This window comes from Neoarius graeffei, chromosome 18, assembly GCF_027579695.1.
Source record: "Neoarius graeffei isolate fNeoGra1 chromosome 18, fNeoGra1.pri, whole genome shotgun sequence".
Lineage (NCBI taxonomy): Eukaryota > Metazoa > Chordata > Actinopteri > Siluriformes > Ariidae > Neoarius > Neoarius graeffei.
Genome location: NC_083586.1, coordinates 69,126,543 through 69,144,355, shown reverse-complemented (window position 1 = coordinate 69,144,355; position 17,813 = coordinate 69,126,543). Strand labels below are relative to the sequence as shown.

The 17,813-nt window shown below is 43.6% G+C and overlaps 1 protein-coding gene across 3 annotated transcripts in view; it reads left to right on the top strand.

The window, feature by feature from the left end:
- Nucleotides 1-17,400, top strand: part of LOC132866533 (ADP-ribosylation factor-binding protein GGA3-like) — an 18,200-nt gene extending 800 nt beyond the window's left edge. Inside the window, exons 2-17 of one of the 3 annotated variants that reach the window (XM_060899360.1) lie at nucleotides 1,839-1,923; nucleotides 8,360-8,435; nucleotides 8,573-8,671; nucleotides 8,794-8,917; nucleotides 9,205-9,305; nucleotides 9,399-9,479; nucleotides 12,515-12,637; nucleotides 13,145-13,226; nucleotides 13,416-13,511; nucleotides 13,667-13,786; nucleotides 14,015-14,073; nucleotides 15,607-15,707; nucleotides 15,788-15,915; nucleotides 16,037-16,206; nucleotides 16,482-16,592; nucleotides 16,993-17,400. In XM_060899360.1, the coding sequence (XP_060755343.1) occupies nucleotides 1,839-1,923; nucleotides 8,360-8,435; nucleotides 8,573-8,671; nucleotides 8,794-8,917; nucleotides 9,205-9,305; nucleotides 9,399-9,479; nucleotides 12,515-12,637; nucleotides 13,145-13,226; nucleotides 13,416-13,511; nucleotides 13,667-13,786; nucleotides 14,015-14,073; nucleotides 15,607-15,707; nucleotides 15,788-15,915; nucleotides 16,037-16,206; nucleotides 16,482-16,592; nucleotides 16,993-17,103 (1,667 nt within the window). In that variant the 3' untranslated portion in view covers nucleotides 17,104-17,400. Of the gene's footprint in view, nucleotides 1-1,838; nucleotides 1,924-8,172; nucleotides 8,244-8,359; nucleotides 8,436-8,572; nucleotides 8,672-8,793; nucleotides 8,918-9,204; nucleotides 9,306-9,398; nucleotides 9,480-12,514; nucleotides 12,638-13,144; nucleotides 13,227-13,415; nucleotides 13,512-13,666; nucleotides 13,787-14,014; nucleotides 14,074-15,606; nucleotides 15,708-15,787; nucleotides 15,916-16,036; nucleotides 16,207-16,481; nucleotides 16,593-16,992 lie in introns of those variants that run through there. The other 2 variants (XM_060899361.1, XM_060899362.1) reach the window with 2 other exon arrangements.
- Nucleotides 17,401-17,813: the final 413 nt, after the last annotated feature.

The window sequence follows — 17,813 nt, the reverse complement described above, 5'->3', positions numbered from 1 at the left end:
CCACAAGGAAGGTGTTTTTGTTGTTTATGATTTTAACAAATGCAATTTTTTTTCAAAAGAGCCAAAAGTGTGGTAAAGTTTCCTTTTCATGACTGAGATCAGGTTTAAGTGCAGGTACAGTGGTGCTTGAAAGTTTGTGAACCCTTTAGAATTTTCTATATTTCTGCATAAATATGACCTAAAACATCATCAGATTTTCACACAAGTCCTAAAAGTAGATAAAGAGAACCCAGTTAAACAAATGAGACAAAAATATTATACTTGGTCATTTATTTATTGAGGAAAATGATCCAATATTACATATCTGTGAGTGGCAAAAGTATGTGAACCTCTAGGATTAGCAGTTAATTTGAAGGTGAAATTAGAGTCAGGTGTTTTCAATCAATGGGATGACAATCAGGTGTGAGTGGGCACCCTGTTTTATTTAAAGAACAGGGATCTATCAAAGTCTGATCTTCACAACACGTGTTTGTGGAAGTGTATCATGGCACGAACAAAGGAGATTTCTGAGGACCTCAGAAAAAGCGTTGTTGATGCTCATCAGGCTGGAAAAGGTTACAAAACCATCTCTAAAGAGTTTGGACTCCACCAATCCACAGTCAGACAGATTGTGTACAAATGGAGGAAATTCAAGACCATTGTTACCCTCCCCAGGAGTGGTCGACCAACAAAGATCACTCCAAGAGCAAGGCGTGTAATAGTCGGCGAGGTCACAAAGGACCCCAGGGTAACTTCTAAGCAACTGAAGGCCTCTGTCACATTGGCTAATGTTAATGTTCATGAGTCCACCATGAGGAGAACACTGAACAACAATGGTGTGCATGGCAGGGTTGCAAGGAGAAAGCCACTGCTCTCCAAAAAGAACATTGCTGCTCATCTGCAGTTTACTAAAGATCACGTGGACAAGCCAGAAGGCTATTGGAAAAATGTTTTGTGGACAGATGAAACCAAAATAGAACTTTTTGGTTTAAATGAGAAGCGTTATGTTTGGAGAAAGAAAAACACTGCATTCCAGCATAAGACCCTTATCCCATCTGTGAAACATGGTGGTGGTAGTATCATGGTTTGGGCCTGTTTTGCTGCATCTGGGCCAGGACGGCTTGCCATCATTGATGGAACAATGAATTCTGAATTATACCAGCGAATTCTAAAGGAAAATGTCAGGACATCTGTCCATGAACTGAATCTCAAGAGAAGGTGGGTCATGCAGCAAGACAACAACCCTAAGCACACAAGTTGTTCTACCAAAGAATGGTTAAAGAAGAATAAAGTGAATGTTTTGGAATGGCCAAGTCAAAGTCCTGACCTTATTCCAATGGAAATGTTGTGGAAGGACCTGAAGCGAGCAGTTCATGTGAGGAAACCCACCAACATCCCAGAGTTGAAGCTGTTCTGTACGGAGGAACGGACTAAAATTCCTCCAAGCCGGTGTGCAGGACTGATCAACAGTTACCGCAAACGTTTAGTTGCAGTTATTGCTGCACAAGGGGGTCACACCAGATACTGAAAGCAAAGGGTCACATACTTTTGCCACTCACAGATATGTAATATTGGATCACTTTCCTCAATAAATAAATGACCAAGTATAATATTTTTGTCTCATTTGTTTAACTGGGTTCTCTTTATCTACTTTTAGGACTTGTGTGAAAATCTGATGATGTTTTAGATCATATTTATGCAGAAATATAGAAAATTCTAAAGGGTTCACAAACTTTCAAGCACCACTGTACCTGCAGGAATAATTACATCAGTGTCCTCAGAAAGATAGTCAGACAAGTGTGTGTGTGTGTGCATTTCAGTGATTTTGTAAAAAAAAAAGTGATTTTCTAATGTCCTAGATAAAGCAACAGATCCTGAGAACCTGTCAGAGAGATGGGACTGCATGCAGGACTTTTACCAACATGTTAACACACACCCCGACGGGTAAGACAAACACACATTAACACCCCCCCCGGACATGTGAGACACACACATGTTAACACACACCCCGACGGGTGAGACACACACACACACGTGTTAACACACACCCCGACGGGTGAGACACACACACACACGTGTTAACACACACCCCGACGGGTGAGACACACACACACACGTGTTAACACACACCCCGACGGGTGAGACACACACACACACGTGTTAACACACACCCCGACGGGTGAGACACACACACACACGTGTTAACACACACCCCGACGGGTGAGACACACACACACACGTGTTAACACACACCCCGACGGGTGAGACACACACACACACGTGTTAACACACACCCCGACGGGTGAGACACACACACACACGTGTTAACACACACCCCGACGGGTGAGACACACACACACACGTGTTAACACACACCCCGACGGGTGAGACACACACACACACGTGTTAACACACACCCCGACGGGTGAGACACACACACACACGTGTTAACACACACCCCGACGGGTGAGACACACACACACACGTGTTAACACACACCCCGACGGGTGAGACACACACACACACGTGTTAACACACACCCCGACGGGTGAGACACACACACACACACACACGTTAACACACACCCCGATGGGTGAGAGACACAAACACACACACACAAATGCACATAATATGCACAATGTAATACACAACTGTAACACACCATAACACACACACTGTACAACTCAAGTTCTTAAAAAGTTGGGAGTGTGTGTGAAACGTAAATAAAAACTGTATTCAACTGAATATGATGCAATGATGAGATAATTACTGTTCAAACTAATAAACTTTTAGTTTTTTGTAAATATACACTGATTCTGAATTTAATGCTTACAACATGTCCCCAAAAAGTTGGGACAGGGGTGTGTTTACCGCTGTGCTGCATTCCCTTTTCTTTAACAACATTCAGTAAGCATTTGTGAACTGAGGACACTAATTTTTGAAGTTCTAAAACTTAAATTCTTTTCCATTCTTACAACCCCGATTCCAGAAAAGTTGGGGCAAAGTACAAATTGTAAATAAAAACGGAATGCAATAATTTACAGATCTCAAAAACTGATATTGTATTCACAATAGAACATAGACAACATATCAAATGTCGAAAGTGAAACATTTTGAAATTTCATGCCAAATATTGGCTCATTTGAAATTTCATGACAGCAACACATCTCAAAAAAGTTGGGACAGGGGCAATAAGAGACTGGAAAAGTTAAAGGTACAAAAAAGGAACAGCTGGAGGACCAAATTGCAACTCATTAGGTCAATTGGCAATAAGTCATTAACATGACTGGGTATAAAAAGAGCATCTTGGAGTGGCAGTGGCTCTCAGAAGTAAAGATGGGAAGAGGATCACCAATCCCCCTAATTCTGCGCCGACAAATAGTGGAGCAATATCAGAAAGGAGTTCGACAGTGTAAAATTGCAAAGAGTTTGAACATATCATCATCTACAGTGCATAATATCATCAAAAGATTCAGAGAATCTGGAAGAATCTCTGTGCGTAAGGGTCAAGGCCGGAAAACCATACTGGGTGCCCGTGATCTTCGGGCCCTTAGACGGCACTGCATCACATACAGGCATGCTTCTGTATTGGAAATCACAAAATGGGCTCAGGAATATTTCCAGAGAACATTATCTGTGAACACAATTCACCGTGCCATCCGCCGTTGCCAGCTAAAACTCTATAGTTCAAAGAAGAAGCCGTATCTAAACATGATCCAGAAGCGCAGACGTCTTCTCTGGGCCGAGGCTCATTTAAAATGGACTGTGGCAAAGTGGAAAACTGTTCTGTGGTCAGACGAATCAAAATTTGAAGTTCTTTATGGAAATCAGGGACGCCGTGTCACTCGGACTAAAGAGGAGAAGGACGACCCGAGTTGTTATCAGCGCTCAGTTCAGAAGCCTGCATCTCTGATGGTATGGGGTTGCATTAGTGCGTGTGGCATGGGCAGCTTACACATCTGGAAAGACACCATCAATGCTGAAAGGTATACCGTAAATCCTCTAATATAGGCCGGGGCCTTTATTTCACTCAAGTGCATCTTGGTCCAGGCCATTATTGGAAGGAGGCCAGAATTAGAGGCAGGCCTCTATTTCTATTTGAGCAAAACAGACTACCAGTGGAATGAATAAAAACGAGATTTTGTGTCTATTTGAACCTATAAAATAGGTTGATGCTTGGTTGCCTGGTTACCACCAGACCTACCGGTAATCACAATCAGGGGCGCCTGCAGGGTTGAACTGTAAGGTACGCACTAGCGGTGTAATCCCCCCCCCAAAAAAAAAAACGCTTGCGTGCTGCAGTTTCTATGAAGAGTCGATCTATAGGCTTATACACAAAACAACGATAGAACTTTAACTTGAAATTGAACAATAGCCTTCCATGAACACAGGCTGATATTTGAACAACATATGTGAACTACACACGACAATAAACAATAAACTCTTTATAGCCTCGATTAGAATCTAGTGAACTTGCTCAGCACTACCGCACGCACGACTCTGACACGCACTGTAGCGCAACGTGGGGTACAGAGACTCGCTGAAAAACTCCTCGGGTATTTTTCTGAGTTTACCGAAAATCAGAGTAGAAGGAGCCACCCACCCTCTGTCTGGTTTGAAGCGGTTCTGTAGGACATTGAGCTTTACAGAGTCCGGTGCACATTTTAAGGCATCTGGTTGAAGTTTCCCTATGTCTGATAAATCTGATGTCAGTGATAGCGGGCTGACTCGTGGCTCATTAGTAAAGCTATCTGATGGCTCATTTGTCAGCAAGGTGGAGCAACCATCTACTTCTGATCGTAAGGGACATGGGGAGATGTAGGTGTTCTTATATGAAATTCACTGGATGTATGGCTAGTTTCAAACTCAGAGGTAGATGAAGGCAATTCCCTCAAAGGAACTGAGCTCGCATCCAGCTGCAGCGTACTGCTGCTCGGTTGCGGAGGAGTGGAAGCTGCCGGTGCCGTGTTACTAGCTGATACTGGAGAGGACTGGCAAGCAGATGACACCCCTGGATCACTGCTTTTGGACTTTTTCGTAAAAGTCTGAAACAAGCTCGTTTGTTTCAGGGTTCGTTTACTCATTTTTGACTCGCTTCTCAATAAATTCTCGCACAAGCTCTGACTACTGACGATTGTCTGTCTCCGTTTCTCAGAACTGGAGAGAATCTCAGTGGTGCAAGAAAAGTATATCTGCATTGACCAATGAGCTTTCTTGGTCACGCACACCCCGCCCACTCCTGAAGCACACAAATGCGCCGGCACACACACACGTCTCTCTCTCTCTCAAATTATGTTGCATTGTCAAAGCATTCAGGTAGCAATTATAATTAAAAAAAAATATCTCTCTCCCCAAGGTACGCCTAGTGCGTACGGCCATACGCCTGGCGGCGCCACTGATCACAATTGTCTTTCAGATCGGAACGATTGTGTAAGGCCACTATGATCTCAGAAACATCGTTGGTTATAGCCCTGGCCTGTATTAGAGTCCGGCCATTATTTACCTCCTCCGACAGCGAGACCGGCCAATATTAGAGTCCCGGCCAGTAATGGAATACAGGCCAGTATTAGAGGATTTACGGTATCCAGGTTCTAGAGCAACATATGCTCCCATCCAGACGACGTCTCTTTCAGGGAAGACCTTGCATTTTCCAACATGACAATGCCAAACCACATACTGCATCAATTACAGCATCATGGCTGCGTAGAAGAAGGGTCCGGGTACTGAACTGGCCAGCCTGCAGTCCAGATCTTTCACCCATAGAAAACATTTGGCACATCATAAAACGGAAGATACGACAAAAAAGACCTAAGACAGTTGAGCAACTAGAATCCTACATTAGACAAGAATGGGTTAACATTCCTATCCCTAAACTTGAGCAACTTGTCTCCTCAGTCCCCAGACGTTTACAGACTGTTGTAAAGAGAAAAGGGGATGTCTCACAGTGGGAAACATGGCCTTGTCCCAACTTTTTTGAGATGTGTTGTTGTCATGAAATTTAAAATCACCTAATTTTTCTCTTTAAATGATACATTTTCTCAGTTTAAACATTTGATATGTCATCTATGTTCTATTCTGAATAAAATATGGAATTTTGAAACTTCCACATCATTGCATTCCCTTTTTATTTACAATTTGTACTTTGTCCCAACTTTTTTGGAATCGGGGTTGTACTTGATATATGACTTAAGTTATTCAACAGTCTGGGGTCTCTGTTGTTGTTGTATTTTGTGCTTCATAATGCACCACACATTTTGAATGGGAGGCTGGCAGGCCAGTTTAGCACCTTCACTCTTTTACTATGAAGCCACATTGCTGTAACATGTGCAGAATGTGGCTTGGTGTTGTCTCGCTGGAATAAACAGGACGTCCCTGAAAAAGACGGCGTCTAGATGGCAGCATGTTGCTCCAAAAGCTGTCTGTATCTTTCATCAGCCTTCACAGATGTGTAAGTTCCCTCTGCCATTAACACACCCCCATACCGTCACAGATGCTGGCTTTTGAACTTTGTGCTGGTAACAGTTTGGATGGTTATTTTCTTCTTTAGCCTGGAAGACAAAACATCCATGATTTCCAAAAATAACTCAAAAGGTGGACTTGTGAGACCACAGCACACGTTTCCACTCTGCCTCAGTCCGTCTCAGATGAGCTTGAGCCCACAGAATTCACCGGTGTTTCTGGATGTTGTTGATATTTGACTTTCGCTTTGCTTTTGTAGTTACAGCGATGAACTGTGTTTACTGATAACGGGTTTCCGGAGTGTTCCTGAGCCCATGTAGTAATGTCCTTTATACAGTCATGTCTGTTTTTAATGCAGTGCCGCCTGAGGGGGTTGAAGGTCACAGGAGTTCAGTGTTGGTTTTCAGCCTCGCCCCTTACGTACAGAGATTTCTCTGGATTCTCTGAATCTTTTGATGGTGTTATGGATTGTAGATGGTGAAATCTATACATTCCTTGCAGCTGTACGTTGAGAAATATTGTTCTTAAACTGTTGGACTTTTTGCCCATGCAGTTTTTCATAAAGTGCTGAACCTCACCCCATCCTTACTTGTGAATGACTGAGCCTTTCCAATTACCGCTGAACCTGTTTACCTGTAGAAAGTTCCTGGTGTTTTTTAACATTCCACAATTTTCCCAGTCATTTGTTGCCCTGTCCCAACTTTTTTGGACTGCGTTGCAGGAATCAAATACAGAATGATTGTCTATTTACCACAAGCAGTAAAGTTTTAACATTAAATATCCGGTGTTTGTTTTATATTTAATTCAGTATAGGTTGGAAAGGATTCACAAATCATTGGATTATGTTTTTATTTATTTTTCACAGCATTTTTCATACTTTTTTCACTTTTTTTGAGTCAGGGTTGTATTACGCAACTCTAACACAACATAAGCACAACTGTGACACAAAACTGACTACACAACATGGCTTGTGTCATTTTCCTGTAATCGACTGGCCTCATAAGCAGCAGCTTGCAGGTCAGAGTGTCGTCAGTTTTAACCTCAATGAATTTGACCAATAAAGTAGAACAAACATGGACATGTATAGTACTGTGCAAAAGTCTGAGGCACACAATATTTTATAGTGCAAACTTCATGGATTTTTAGTGACTTCTATATGATCAAGTCGGGACAAAAACAGTTTTCCAGCACAGAGTTACATGTTTACAGAAATAATATTTGTATATCAATCAAGAAAGCAGTTTATTATTTAAGAGACACTTTTTAGATTAAAAAAAACATAATGAAGGCTGCTGGGTTTTACTGCAAAAAATAAGAAGTGAGTGTGACAGAGTGTCCAGAAGAACTGTGGCTGGTTCTGCCGGATGCTCAGTAAAACCTACAGCTCGTTTCTTTATAAAACTGCACTCACTGGACCTGAGATGACTATTTAACAAAAAAGCAAAGCTAAGGGTCATTACATGAAATATCGAGTTTGTTTCATTTATTACTGTGTACTGTGTAACTGTAGTATTTCTCAGTCTTTACAGCATTTTTTTTGCGTGTGCCTGAGACTTTTGCACAGGATTCTGTTTGTCTTTGATCGGTGATGAGTCAGTTCCTCCTCCAACAGTAAAGTGGAGAACATTAACAAGTAAATATGTGAGTGTTGACTGAGTGAAAGAAAAGATGTGTGTATACAGTATAACACAATTAAGGGTAAAGAAGTGCGTCTGTGTTTACTGCTGATGCAGTGAGTGGCTGTGTCGATCGGACATCATTCCGTAAACGGAGGAGGAGCCGATAGCTGAGGAGCCGATCCTGAGGTGACGGTGGAATTAATGCACGTTAGCAGTGATGAGAAACGACCTGCTGCTGATTATCACATGAGATTTATATTGGTGGTATAGCTCGCTCTGTGTGTGTGTGTGTGTGTGTACAGACCCCAGATTGCGACACGACTCTTGGCTCATAAGATCCAGTCTCCTCAGGAGAAGGAAGCGCTACAGGCTCTCACTGTATGCCATTACCCACAATTCCACTACACACACACTTCCCTATTTTAATCACATTTACTGTAAACGTGCTGATCTTACACTCATCTCAGTGTTACTGTGTGTGTGTGTGTGTGTGTGTGTGTGTGTGTTTTCTGCAGTTGTTGGAGGTGTGTATGAATAATTGTGGGAAGCGTTTTCACAGTGAAGCAGCGAAGTTCAGATTCCTGAATGAACTTATTAAAGTTTTGTCTCCAAAGGTACTGAAAAATGCTCACAGACACACACAGTAGCTTCCCTCCAAACCAAATCACATGTTTTCACCAGTCACAAGTGCATAATCAGATTAGCTGTGTGTGTGTGTGTGTGTGTGTGTGTGTAGTATCTGGGCGTGTGGAGCACAGAACAGGTGAAGCAGAGAGTGACTGAGGTTTTGTACAGCTGGACTCAGTGGTTAAACAATGAGCCGAAGGTGCAGGAAGCCTACAGCATGCTAAAGAAACAAGGTGAGAGAAACAACACCCAGAACAACACTACAACCTGTGTGTGTGTGTGTGTGTGTGTGTGTGTGTGTGTGTGTGTGTGTGTGAAGGTGATTTCAGCCTCTCACACCCCTCACCAGCTTCCTTTCACTGAAAGTAAATCGAGGCCAAAGGATAAACTCCAAACACAGAGACTGCACTGAAACTCTGTGGTGTTGTGCTCTCAGAGTTAAAACGAGAACGTAACGGTAACGTCCCGGTTTTGCTTTAACTCCAGCTGTCTGAACACATTTTTCTCTTTAACTTTAAAGGAATAGTAAAAAAAGACCCCAAACTTCCTGACATTATTGCAATGCCTCCACCGTCTCCCCGAAAGGAAGTGTCTGTGTTTGATAATGAAGATAAGTCAAAGGTGAGAGTCGTGTCTTTATAAAACTCTGATAAACAGGTCACATGATCTGAAAACTCACACAGTGTAACTGACGTTCAGTCTGCATTTCACCAGCTGTTGTCACGGTTACTGAAGAGCAGCCGTCCAGAAGACCTGCAGATGGCTAACACACTGATAAAGAGTACACTGCAAGAGGTATGTGTGTGTGTGTGTGTGTGTTTCGCCCTGACCTGTAAGCCAGTAATAATTTACCCTTTAAATTATTACTGGCTTACAGTAATTTACTCTGACCTGTAAAATGTGACCCCTAAACTCTGACCCCTACACCCTGACCCCTAAACCATGACCTGTAAACTCTGATGTACAATGGACACTGAAACAGGCAAATGGGATCAAGTTCTCTTTCATTTTTATTTATCAACTGGTAATCAACACAAAACATGCTTTTCAGCCACTTTGACGATTTTTCATTGCGCCAGTTCACGGGTGTGATTTCAGCCAGGGGAAGAGATCCTCACTTTCTGCTCCTCTCTCCTTTTACCTGCTCCTTCTCACTGCACACAAACACACACAGAGAGCACATTCATTTATAACAGGTGCTTCCACTTTAGCGCCATCTGTGCCCCCGCCCTGTGGACCACTTCAAACTTAAAAGGCTGCAGAGCCAGATACCAACATGTGATCCGGGTGTTGGCATCCTTAATGTGGTGGAGCCACTGGAGTGGGGCGTGGTCTGAGCAGAGGGTGAAAGGGCATCCCAGCAGATGATAACGGAGGGTGAGGACCACCCACTTGATGGCCAAGCACTCCTTCTCGATGGTGCTGTACTCCATCTCCTGCATGGAGAGCTTGTGGCTTATGTACAGCATGGGGCGCTCCTCCCCCTCCACCATTTGGAACAGAATGGTCCCTGGCCCTCTGTCGGATGCATTGGTCTGCAACACAAAAAGGAGAGAGAAGTCAGGGGAGTATAAAAGTGGTCCCCACACAGTACAGCTTTTACCTGGTTAAAGGCATGTTGGCATGGCTCCATCCACTGGACCGGACCTGCCAGCGTTCTTGGGCCTGTAGCAAATTCTCCTGGATTATGTGACTCAGTGTGTGGAGTTTTGCTCTCAGGTCAAGAAAGTACTGAATTTAGTTTTTGCTTGGAGAAGGCTCCTCCTCCCAATTTTCTCTAATGATGTCCAAGACACCACAGGGCTTGCACCCATACAACAATTCAAACGGGGAAAACCCGGTGAAGGCTTGTGGGACCTCGTGCACTACAAACAACAGAAGGTCAAGCCACCTGTCCCAATTTTTAGCTTCCCCGTAAATGAACTTATGAATCATATTTTAAAGTGTTTGATTAAATCGTTCGACCAGCCTATTCGTTTGCGGATGATAAACACTTGTACAAATCGATTTAATCCCCAATAATTCGTACAGTTCACGCAGTGTGCGTGACATAAACGTAGTGCCTTGATCAGTCAGGATTTCTTTCAGAATCCCAACTCAGGAGATAATGTGAAAGAGTGCCTCTGCAACACTATGTGCAGAGATATTGCGCAGAGGCACTGCTTCCGGGTATTGCGTTGCATAATCTACAATGACTAACACAAAGCGATACCCATGTGCAGATCAATCTAATGGCCCGATGAGATCCATGCCAGTTCTTTCAAAGGGGATCTCAATCAATGGTAATGGGTGCAATGGCGCTTTTGGTGTGGCCACTGGATTCACCAGCTGACATTCGTGACATGCCGCACACCACCTGCGGACATTGGCGCGAATCCCTGGCCAATAGAAATGGGCCATTAGACGATTTAGTGTTTTATCCTGCCTCAAATGCCCAGCCATAGGATTATAATGAACCGCATGGGACCAATAACTGTGTCATCTTGATACAACCTATCCTTAATAATAGAAATGTACGGGAAGGACAGCATAACGTTAGGCTGGAGGATTTGGCCATCAATTACTTTCGCTTGGTCAAAAGCGTGTCTCAGAGACTTGTCACACGCCTGCCCCAATAGGAAATCCCTAAGGGGTTCCCCAGAGAGGGATGAGGGCTCTCCCCCCTCTCTGTGTCATCATGACGTGGAGCTGACGTGGCCATGTCCAAGACTGCCTCCCCAGCCAGTGTTGTGGCAGGATTCCCCCGTGACATGCCTACTGCAGGACCCACCCACTACTATCTGTTTCATTAATGTTTTAAGCTCTGGCCAATCAGTTCCCAAGATCAGCGGATGGCTCAGGCTAACCACTACCTCTACATTATGCTTTTCTCCCCGGAAATGAATAGTGACGGGCATTAGCAGATATTTGTGTACATCACCGTGCACACACTTAACTTTCACCAAGCGTGCATTCCCCAGTGCCCCGCACTGAATCAGGCTTTGATTACAACCTGAATCCACCAACACCTGATGTGTAGCCCCTTGAATACTCACCGGTATGCGGTACGTTCCAGCTCGATCAGGGGTGGCTTCTGGCGTGTCAGGGACCCGGACCACTGCCCCCACCTCCATCACCTGGCACTGGGCTTGGAAGTGCCCTGGTTCCCCACAGTGCCAGCACACCGGCCCAGGTCTCACCTCTGCACTGCTGGGGCGAGGAGCACTCACCTGCGGGGAAGACACAGAAACATAAGGGGAAGAGGGGGAAGGGGAACCATGGTCTCAGGGAGCTGGCTGCAGGGGAATCGGCCCCTGCTTCCGTGGTGTGTGGGGGGGAACAAAGGAAGGGGGCACAGAACGAGAGAGAGAGAGAGAGAGAGAGAGGGAGAGACAGACAGAGAAGCTGGATGTCCACTTGCCACCGGAACTGCTGCCAGATGGTCCTCTGCCAGCACAATGGCCCAATCCAGCGACACCCGACCAGCGACCAATTCTGCTGTTCCCCTCAGCAACCAAGTGATGAATTGCTCCAGCACCACCACTAGACTCCTAAATTCTGACCTGTAAACTCTCAACTGTAAACCCTGACCCCTAAACCCTGACCCCTAAACCCTGACCTGTAAACCCTGACCTGTAAACCCTGACCCCTAAAGTGTTGCCTGTAAACCCTGACCCCTAAACCCTGACCCCTAAACCCTGACCCCTAAAGTGTTGCCTGTAAACCCTGACCTGTAAACCCTGACCCCTAAACTCTGACCTGTAAACCCTGACCCCTAAACTCTGACCTGTAAAGGTAAACTGGGGACTCATCACTGTGTGTGTGTGTGTGTGTGTGTGTGTGTGTGTCAGGAGCAGGAGAAGATGGAGAAAGAGAACAGACGTGTTCGTACACTTCAGGAAGTGGAGAAGTGTATATTGCAGCTTAAACTACTCCTGAACCAACAACATACACAACACACTCCAGAGATGCAGGTCAGTGTGTGTGTGTGTGTGTGTGTGTGTGTGTGTCCTGCATATACAGGAAATATGAAGTGTATTAGAATGTGAGCTCAGTGTGATGGAGATTTAAATACGGGATGTTTTTGTGGGTTACTTTAGAAATATAAATTTAAGGTAAATACAAGTGAGAGAGAAACGTCAGGGTGGAACAGTGGGATGAGGGAGTCGTCTGAAAGGATATGTTTCTCCTCCTGGTTTTATTTGTTTAACACACGTTTCCCTTCAGTGGTTTATGAACACTGTGGTACTGTAACACTGGAAATTTTTAATATTCTTTACATGCTCCTAAGTATGTACTATACACTCATTAATATTCATATGCATTACATCATAAATGAATGTGAAGGTGTTGATGGGTCTCACAGCTGTTTATAACTTCTGTACTGGCAGCTGAAAACTCAGTAAAACTGAATCTTTCTCGTGTGTGTGTGTGTGTGTGTGTGTGTGTGTGTGTGTGTGTGTGTGTGTGTGTGTTTGCAGGATCTGTATGAGCGATGTGATAGGCTGAGATCAAACCTTTTCCGATTGGCCAGTGGCACCGTGGACAACGATGAAGCTTTAGGTTATCATCACACACACACACACCACACCACACACACACACCACACACACACACACACACCACACACACACACACACACGCACGCACGCACACACACACACACACACCACACACACACACTATTTTCCTTCATGCTGTTGAAACATACCAGATCATTAACTCTGTGTGTGTGTGTGTGTGTGTGTGTAGCTGAGATCCTGCACAGGAATGATGAACTCACACATGTGATGACTCTGTACAGAGAGAAAACACAGAAACCACAAACGGAGACGGACCCGGCGCAGGGTAAACACGCCCTCACCGATACACTCCAACACTGTCTGCTGATTGGCTGTTGTATTGTTAGCTGTGTTTGCATTGGCTAAGACTAATACACTGTGGTCTGATGGGCCACTCACAGTTCTGTCACATTTGCTGATTTCTGATTGGTGTTCTATCAGTGAGTCCAGTGAAGTCTTACCACCTGATTGATTTCTCACTGCTGGGAGACGGCGCCCCCTGTGGCCAAGTGGAGCAGAGTACAACTCAACTGCAGGAAGAACAACAGCAGAAAACACAGGGTACATCGTTTTCTCTTTCACACACACACACACACACACACACACACTACAGCAGAGTTTCCTTTGTCCTGATGCAGTATTGACCAGTGAGTAGTAATATTTTAGTGACCCCCCCCCCCCCCCCAGCATTTTTATTTTTTAATTCTTCTTTCTCTAAAATGATGGTGATGATGAAAATGACAGTGATGAAGATGGTGGTGATGGTGATGTTTTTTTTTTTAATTTCAGGGGCAGATTCCAGCAGAAACACACTCGGTGTGAAATCCTACCTCGATGAACTGTTACAGGTTTTTATCACACTTTAATCTGCACATTTTATTACAACCCCATTTCCAGAAAAGTTGGGACACTGTCTGAACTGTAAATAAAAACAGAATATGATGATTTACAAACCATGGAAACCCTATATTTCATTGAAAATAGCACAAAAACAACATGCTGAAACTGAGAAATGTTATTGTTTTTTTGAAAAATATATGCAATGCGTTTCAGAATAGTTGGGACGGGGCAACAAATGACTGAACAAGTTGTGTCATGTAAAAAAAAAAAATGCTAATTAGGTAAATTGTTAACAGGTCAGTAAGATGATTGGGTATAAAAAAGACCTTCCCACAGAAATGGAGTCTCTCAGAAGTAAAGATTTGGGAGGAGTTCACCACTCTGTGAATGACTGCGTGGGCAAACAGTGCAACAATTTAAGAATAACGTTCCTCAATGTAAAACTGCAAAGAATGACATGGGTAGCTTGTACATCTGGGAAGGCATCATTAACGCTGAATGATATAAACACGTTTCAGAGCAACATGCTGCCATCCAGACAAAATCTTTTTCAGGGAAGGCCTTCCTTCTTTCAGCAAGACAACCCCAAACCGCTTTCTGCACATATTACAACTGCATGGCTCTGTAGTAAAAGAGTCCAGGTGCTAAACTGGCCTGCTGCAGTCCAGATCTGTTTCCCATTTAAAACATTTGGTGCATTATGAAGCGCAAAATACGCCAAAGGAGACCCCGAACTGTTGAGCAACTGAAATTGTATATCAGACAAGAATGGGACGACATTTCTCTTTCAAAGCTACAGCAATCTGTCTCCTCAGTTCCCAAACGTTTACAGAGTGTTGTTAAAAGTCGAGGTGATGCAACACAGTGGTAAACACGCCCCTGTTCCAACTTTTCTGAAACGTGTTGCTGACATCAAATTCAAAATGAGCAGATATTTTTCAACAAAACAATAAAATTTCTCAGTTTGAGCTTTTCGTATGTTGTCTTTGTACTATCTTCAGTGAAATATAGGGTTTCCATGATTTGCAAATTCTCACATTGTTTTTATTTACAGTTTACACAGCGTCCCAGGGTTTTTGTAAATGGGGTTGTATTCAAGGGCTTCTTTTTTTTTACTTTTACGCAGTTTGCCTGAGCTGATAATCAGTTTAACAATGTCATGATATTTAAAAGGTATTATAATAATAATAATAATAATAATATCGTTGTTGTTGCTGTAAATGTGCCCACTTCCCCTGAGTTTCCCTCAGAAGGAGGCTCCCTAGCTAGGCAGTGAGTTAGAGATAAAATGCGTCTCACTTGGCGAGGAGACTAATGATACATTTCCTGGAGGAGAACAAGTGTCCTCGTGGAAAAGTCCATCCCCTTATAGTGGTTATTTGTAAATAAAAACATGGTGGACATAATGGACACTGAGTGAAGTTTGATTTAGTGACTTTTTGTTTAATAATTCTGTAGTTTGTGATAAAATCTGATATTTTTATTCAGATATATCTGTATTTAGGGAAGTGAATATCAGTCCATGACTTTTTTGTTTGCAGCTGGAGGACACGGTGAACGTTACGAAAGAGACGGTTCAAATGGAGACGGCTTACAGAAATGAGGACTACGTTACCCACAATGCATCAGTGTTATTAGCAATGTGAGTGAAATGGGAAGTGGAGTGTGTCTGTTCTTTTGTGTGACTTTAAGCTCTGAGGTGTCGCTCATGTTTCTCTTCAGGGATCCAGAGCTGCAGTCCAGATCAGCTCCGAGTGACAATCAGCCAATCGCATCAGGTGGTCTTCCTAAACCCTGCCCTGTTCCATCCCTCGCTGACATCACTGTCTCTCTGGACTCTATTAAACCCAGTGAGTGACGACTCCAGTGACTCATGGGAACATGCGAGAATGTGATCTGTCCAATCCACATGAAGACTGAAAGATTTATTTCATGTACTGAGAAAAGTGTGTGTGTGTGTGTGTGTTATAGGTAACATTAAGCCTATAACAGTGTTTAATCATCGTGGTGTCCGTGTCTCTCTGCACTTCACTAAAGAAGCTCCTCCGTCACACCCTGATGTTGCCGTAATCGTCGTCTCTGCGGTTAACACTTCGCCACTTCCTGTTTCTGACTTCCTCTTCCTGGCTGCCGTTCCCAAAGTAAAAACACTCATGTTCACACTGAGTAGCATTTCATTTCTGTCACGTTTACTGATCTTTATAAAACTCTGTGTTTTAATAAAGTTTTAACAGATTTATTATTAATACAGATCTCAACTCATAACGAGCCTCTGTTATTGTGTCCACCTTCCAGTACACTCACGCTGTCCAGGCGTTCTCCTTCATTCATCCTGCAATCATCCTCACTTTATTTATCTACTGGTCCTGTACATATTCTCTCTCTCTCTCTCTCTCTCTCTCTCTCTCTCTCTCAGAGCATGTGTGTAATGCTTCAGGCAGCGACAGGAAGCACATTGCCTCCATACAGCCCTCTGCTGCCCCCTGCTGCCCTCTCTCAGATACTGCTGCTCTCCAACCCACTCAGGGTATGAATCATGACATCACATGAGTGATTCTGGGGTTAGAAAGGTAACACTGAGATCATTAAGAGGTCACCCAGGTCAATGTGGGGTCAGGAAGGTAATACTGGGGTCAAAGACAGAAGACTGAATTCTGGGAAACAAAGCTATCCCAGAGAGAACCAGGGTCACATAGATTATGAGTTTTGAGGTTGGATCGGGTCATTGTGGGGTCACAGAGTTCATTCTGAGGTCACAGAGGTTACGCTGAGGCTGTTGTAGATTAGTTATTTACTCAGTAAATGTGAATCCTGATCATGTGATCATGATATTATGATGTGTAGGACATACTGATGATTGTTTAATACAGTAAATATCAGTATATATGCTATTGTGTGTGTGTGTGTGTGTGTGTGTGTGTGTGTAGAAGCCAGTGCGTCTACGTTTCAGAGTGACTCTGACTCTCGGACAGGAGCGACTGCAGCAGGGTGGAGACATCGATCAGTTCCCTCAGTGGAACTCTTGGACTCACCTTTGACCTCTAGCCTCTATCCACATGGATACAGCAACCTGCACTGTGTGTGTGTGTGTGTGTTTTCAGACAATATCATCATCAGTGCAACAGCAAACCAATTGAGTATTTGAACACACTGCTGAAACAAATCCTAATGGGGGGTTATGACACACCAACATGCATTATTTATTCAACACCTCCATAAATGTGTGTTTAGGGTTTATATTTGATCTTCTGTTGCCAAAGTGTTCATAATTAAACTTGTGCTTGTTGTGTGTGTGTGTGTGTGTGTGTGTGTTGAAATAAAAAGATATTCCTTTATTGATCTCCATGAGGGTAAATCCAGGGGAAAGATAGAAACTTGATAAAACAGTTTTGAAAGTAGCTGAACTCGTTGATCAGTGTGTGCTGTGTCACATTCGCGTTCAGCCAGAAAATTCCATCATTCCAGATAACTGACGAGAGAGACACACAAAATACAGCTCATCCATCTTCTAACCAGTGGTTTAATTTGAGATGCTAATAGACTTCATGACCAGGTGAAACTCTCGCTGCCTGAGCAGGGAAATGCGTTCTCAGCTCGTTAAACCCTCTCTCTAACGAGGTAATTTTTCAAAAACAACACAGCAGTAAGTGCAGGGGGATGTAAACACACAACCCTGTGCATGTGGAGTAAATCAGAAACATAACTGCAGCATGTGAACATCTGCTTCAGAACTGTGCTCTGTGTAAAG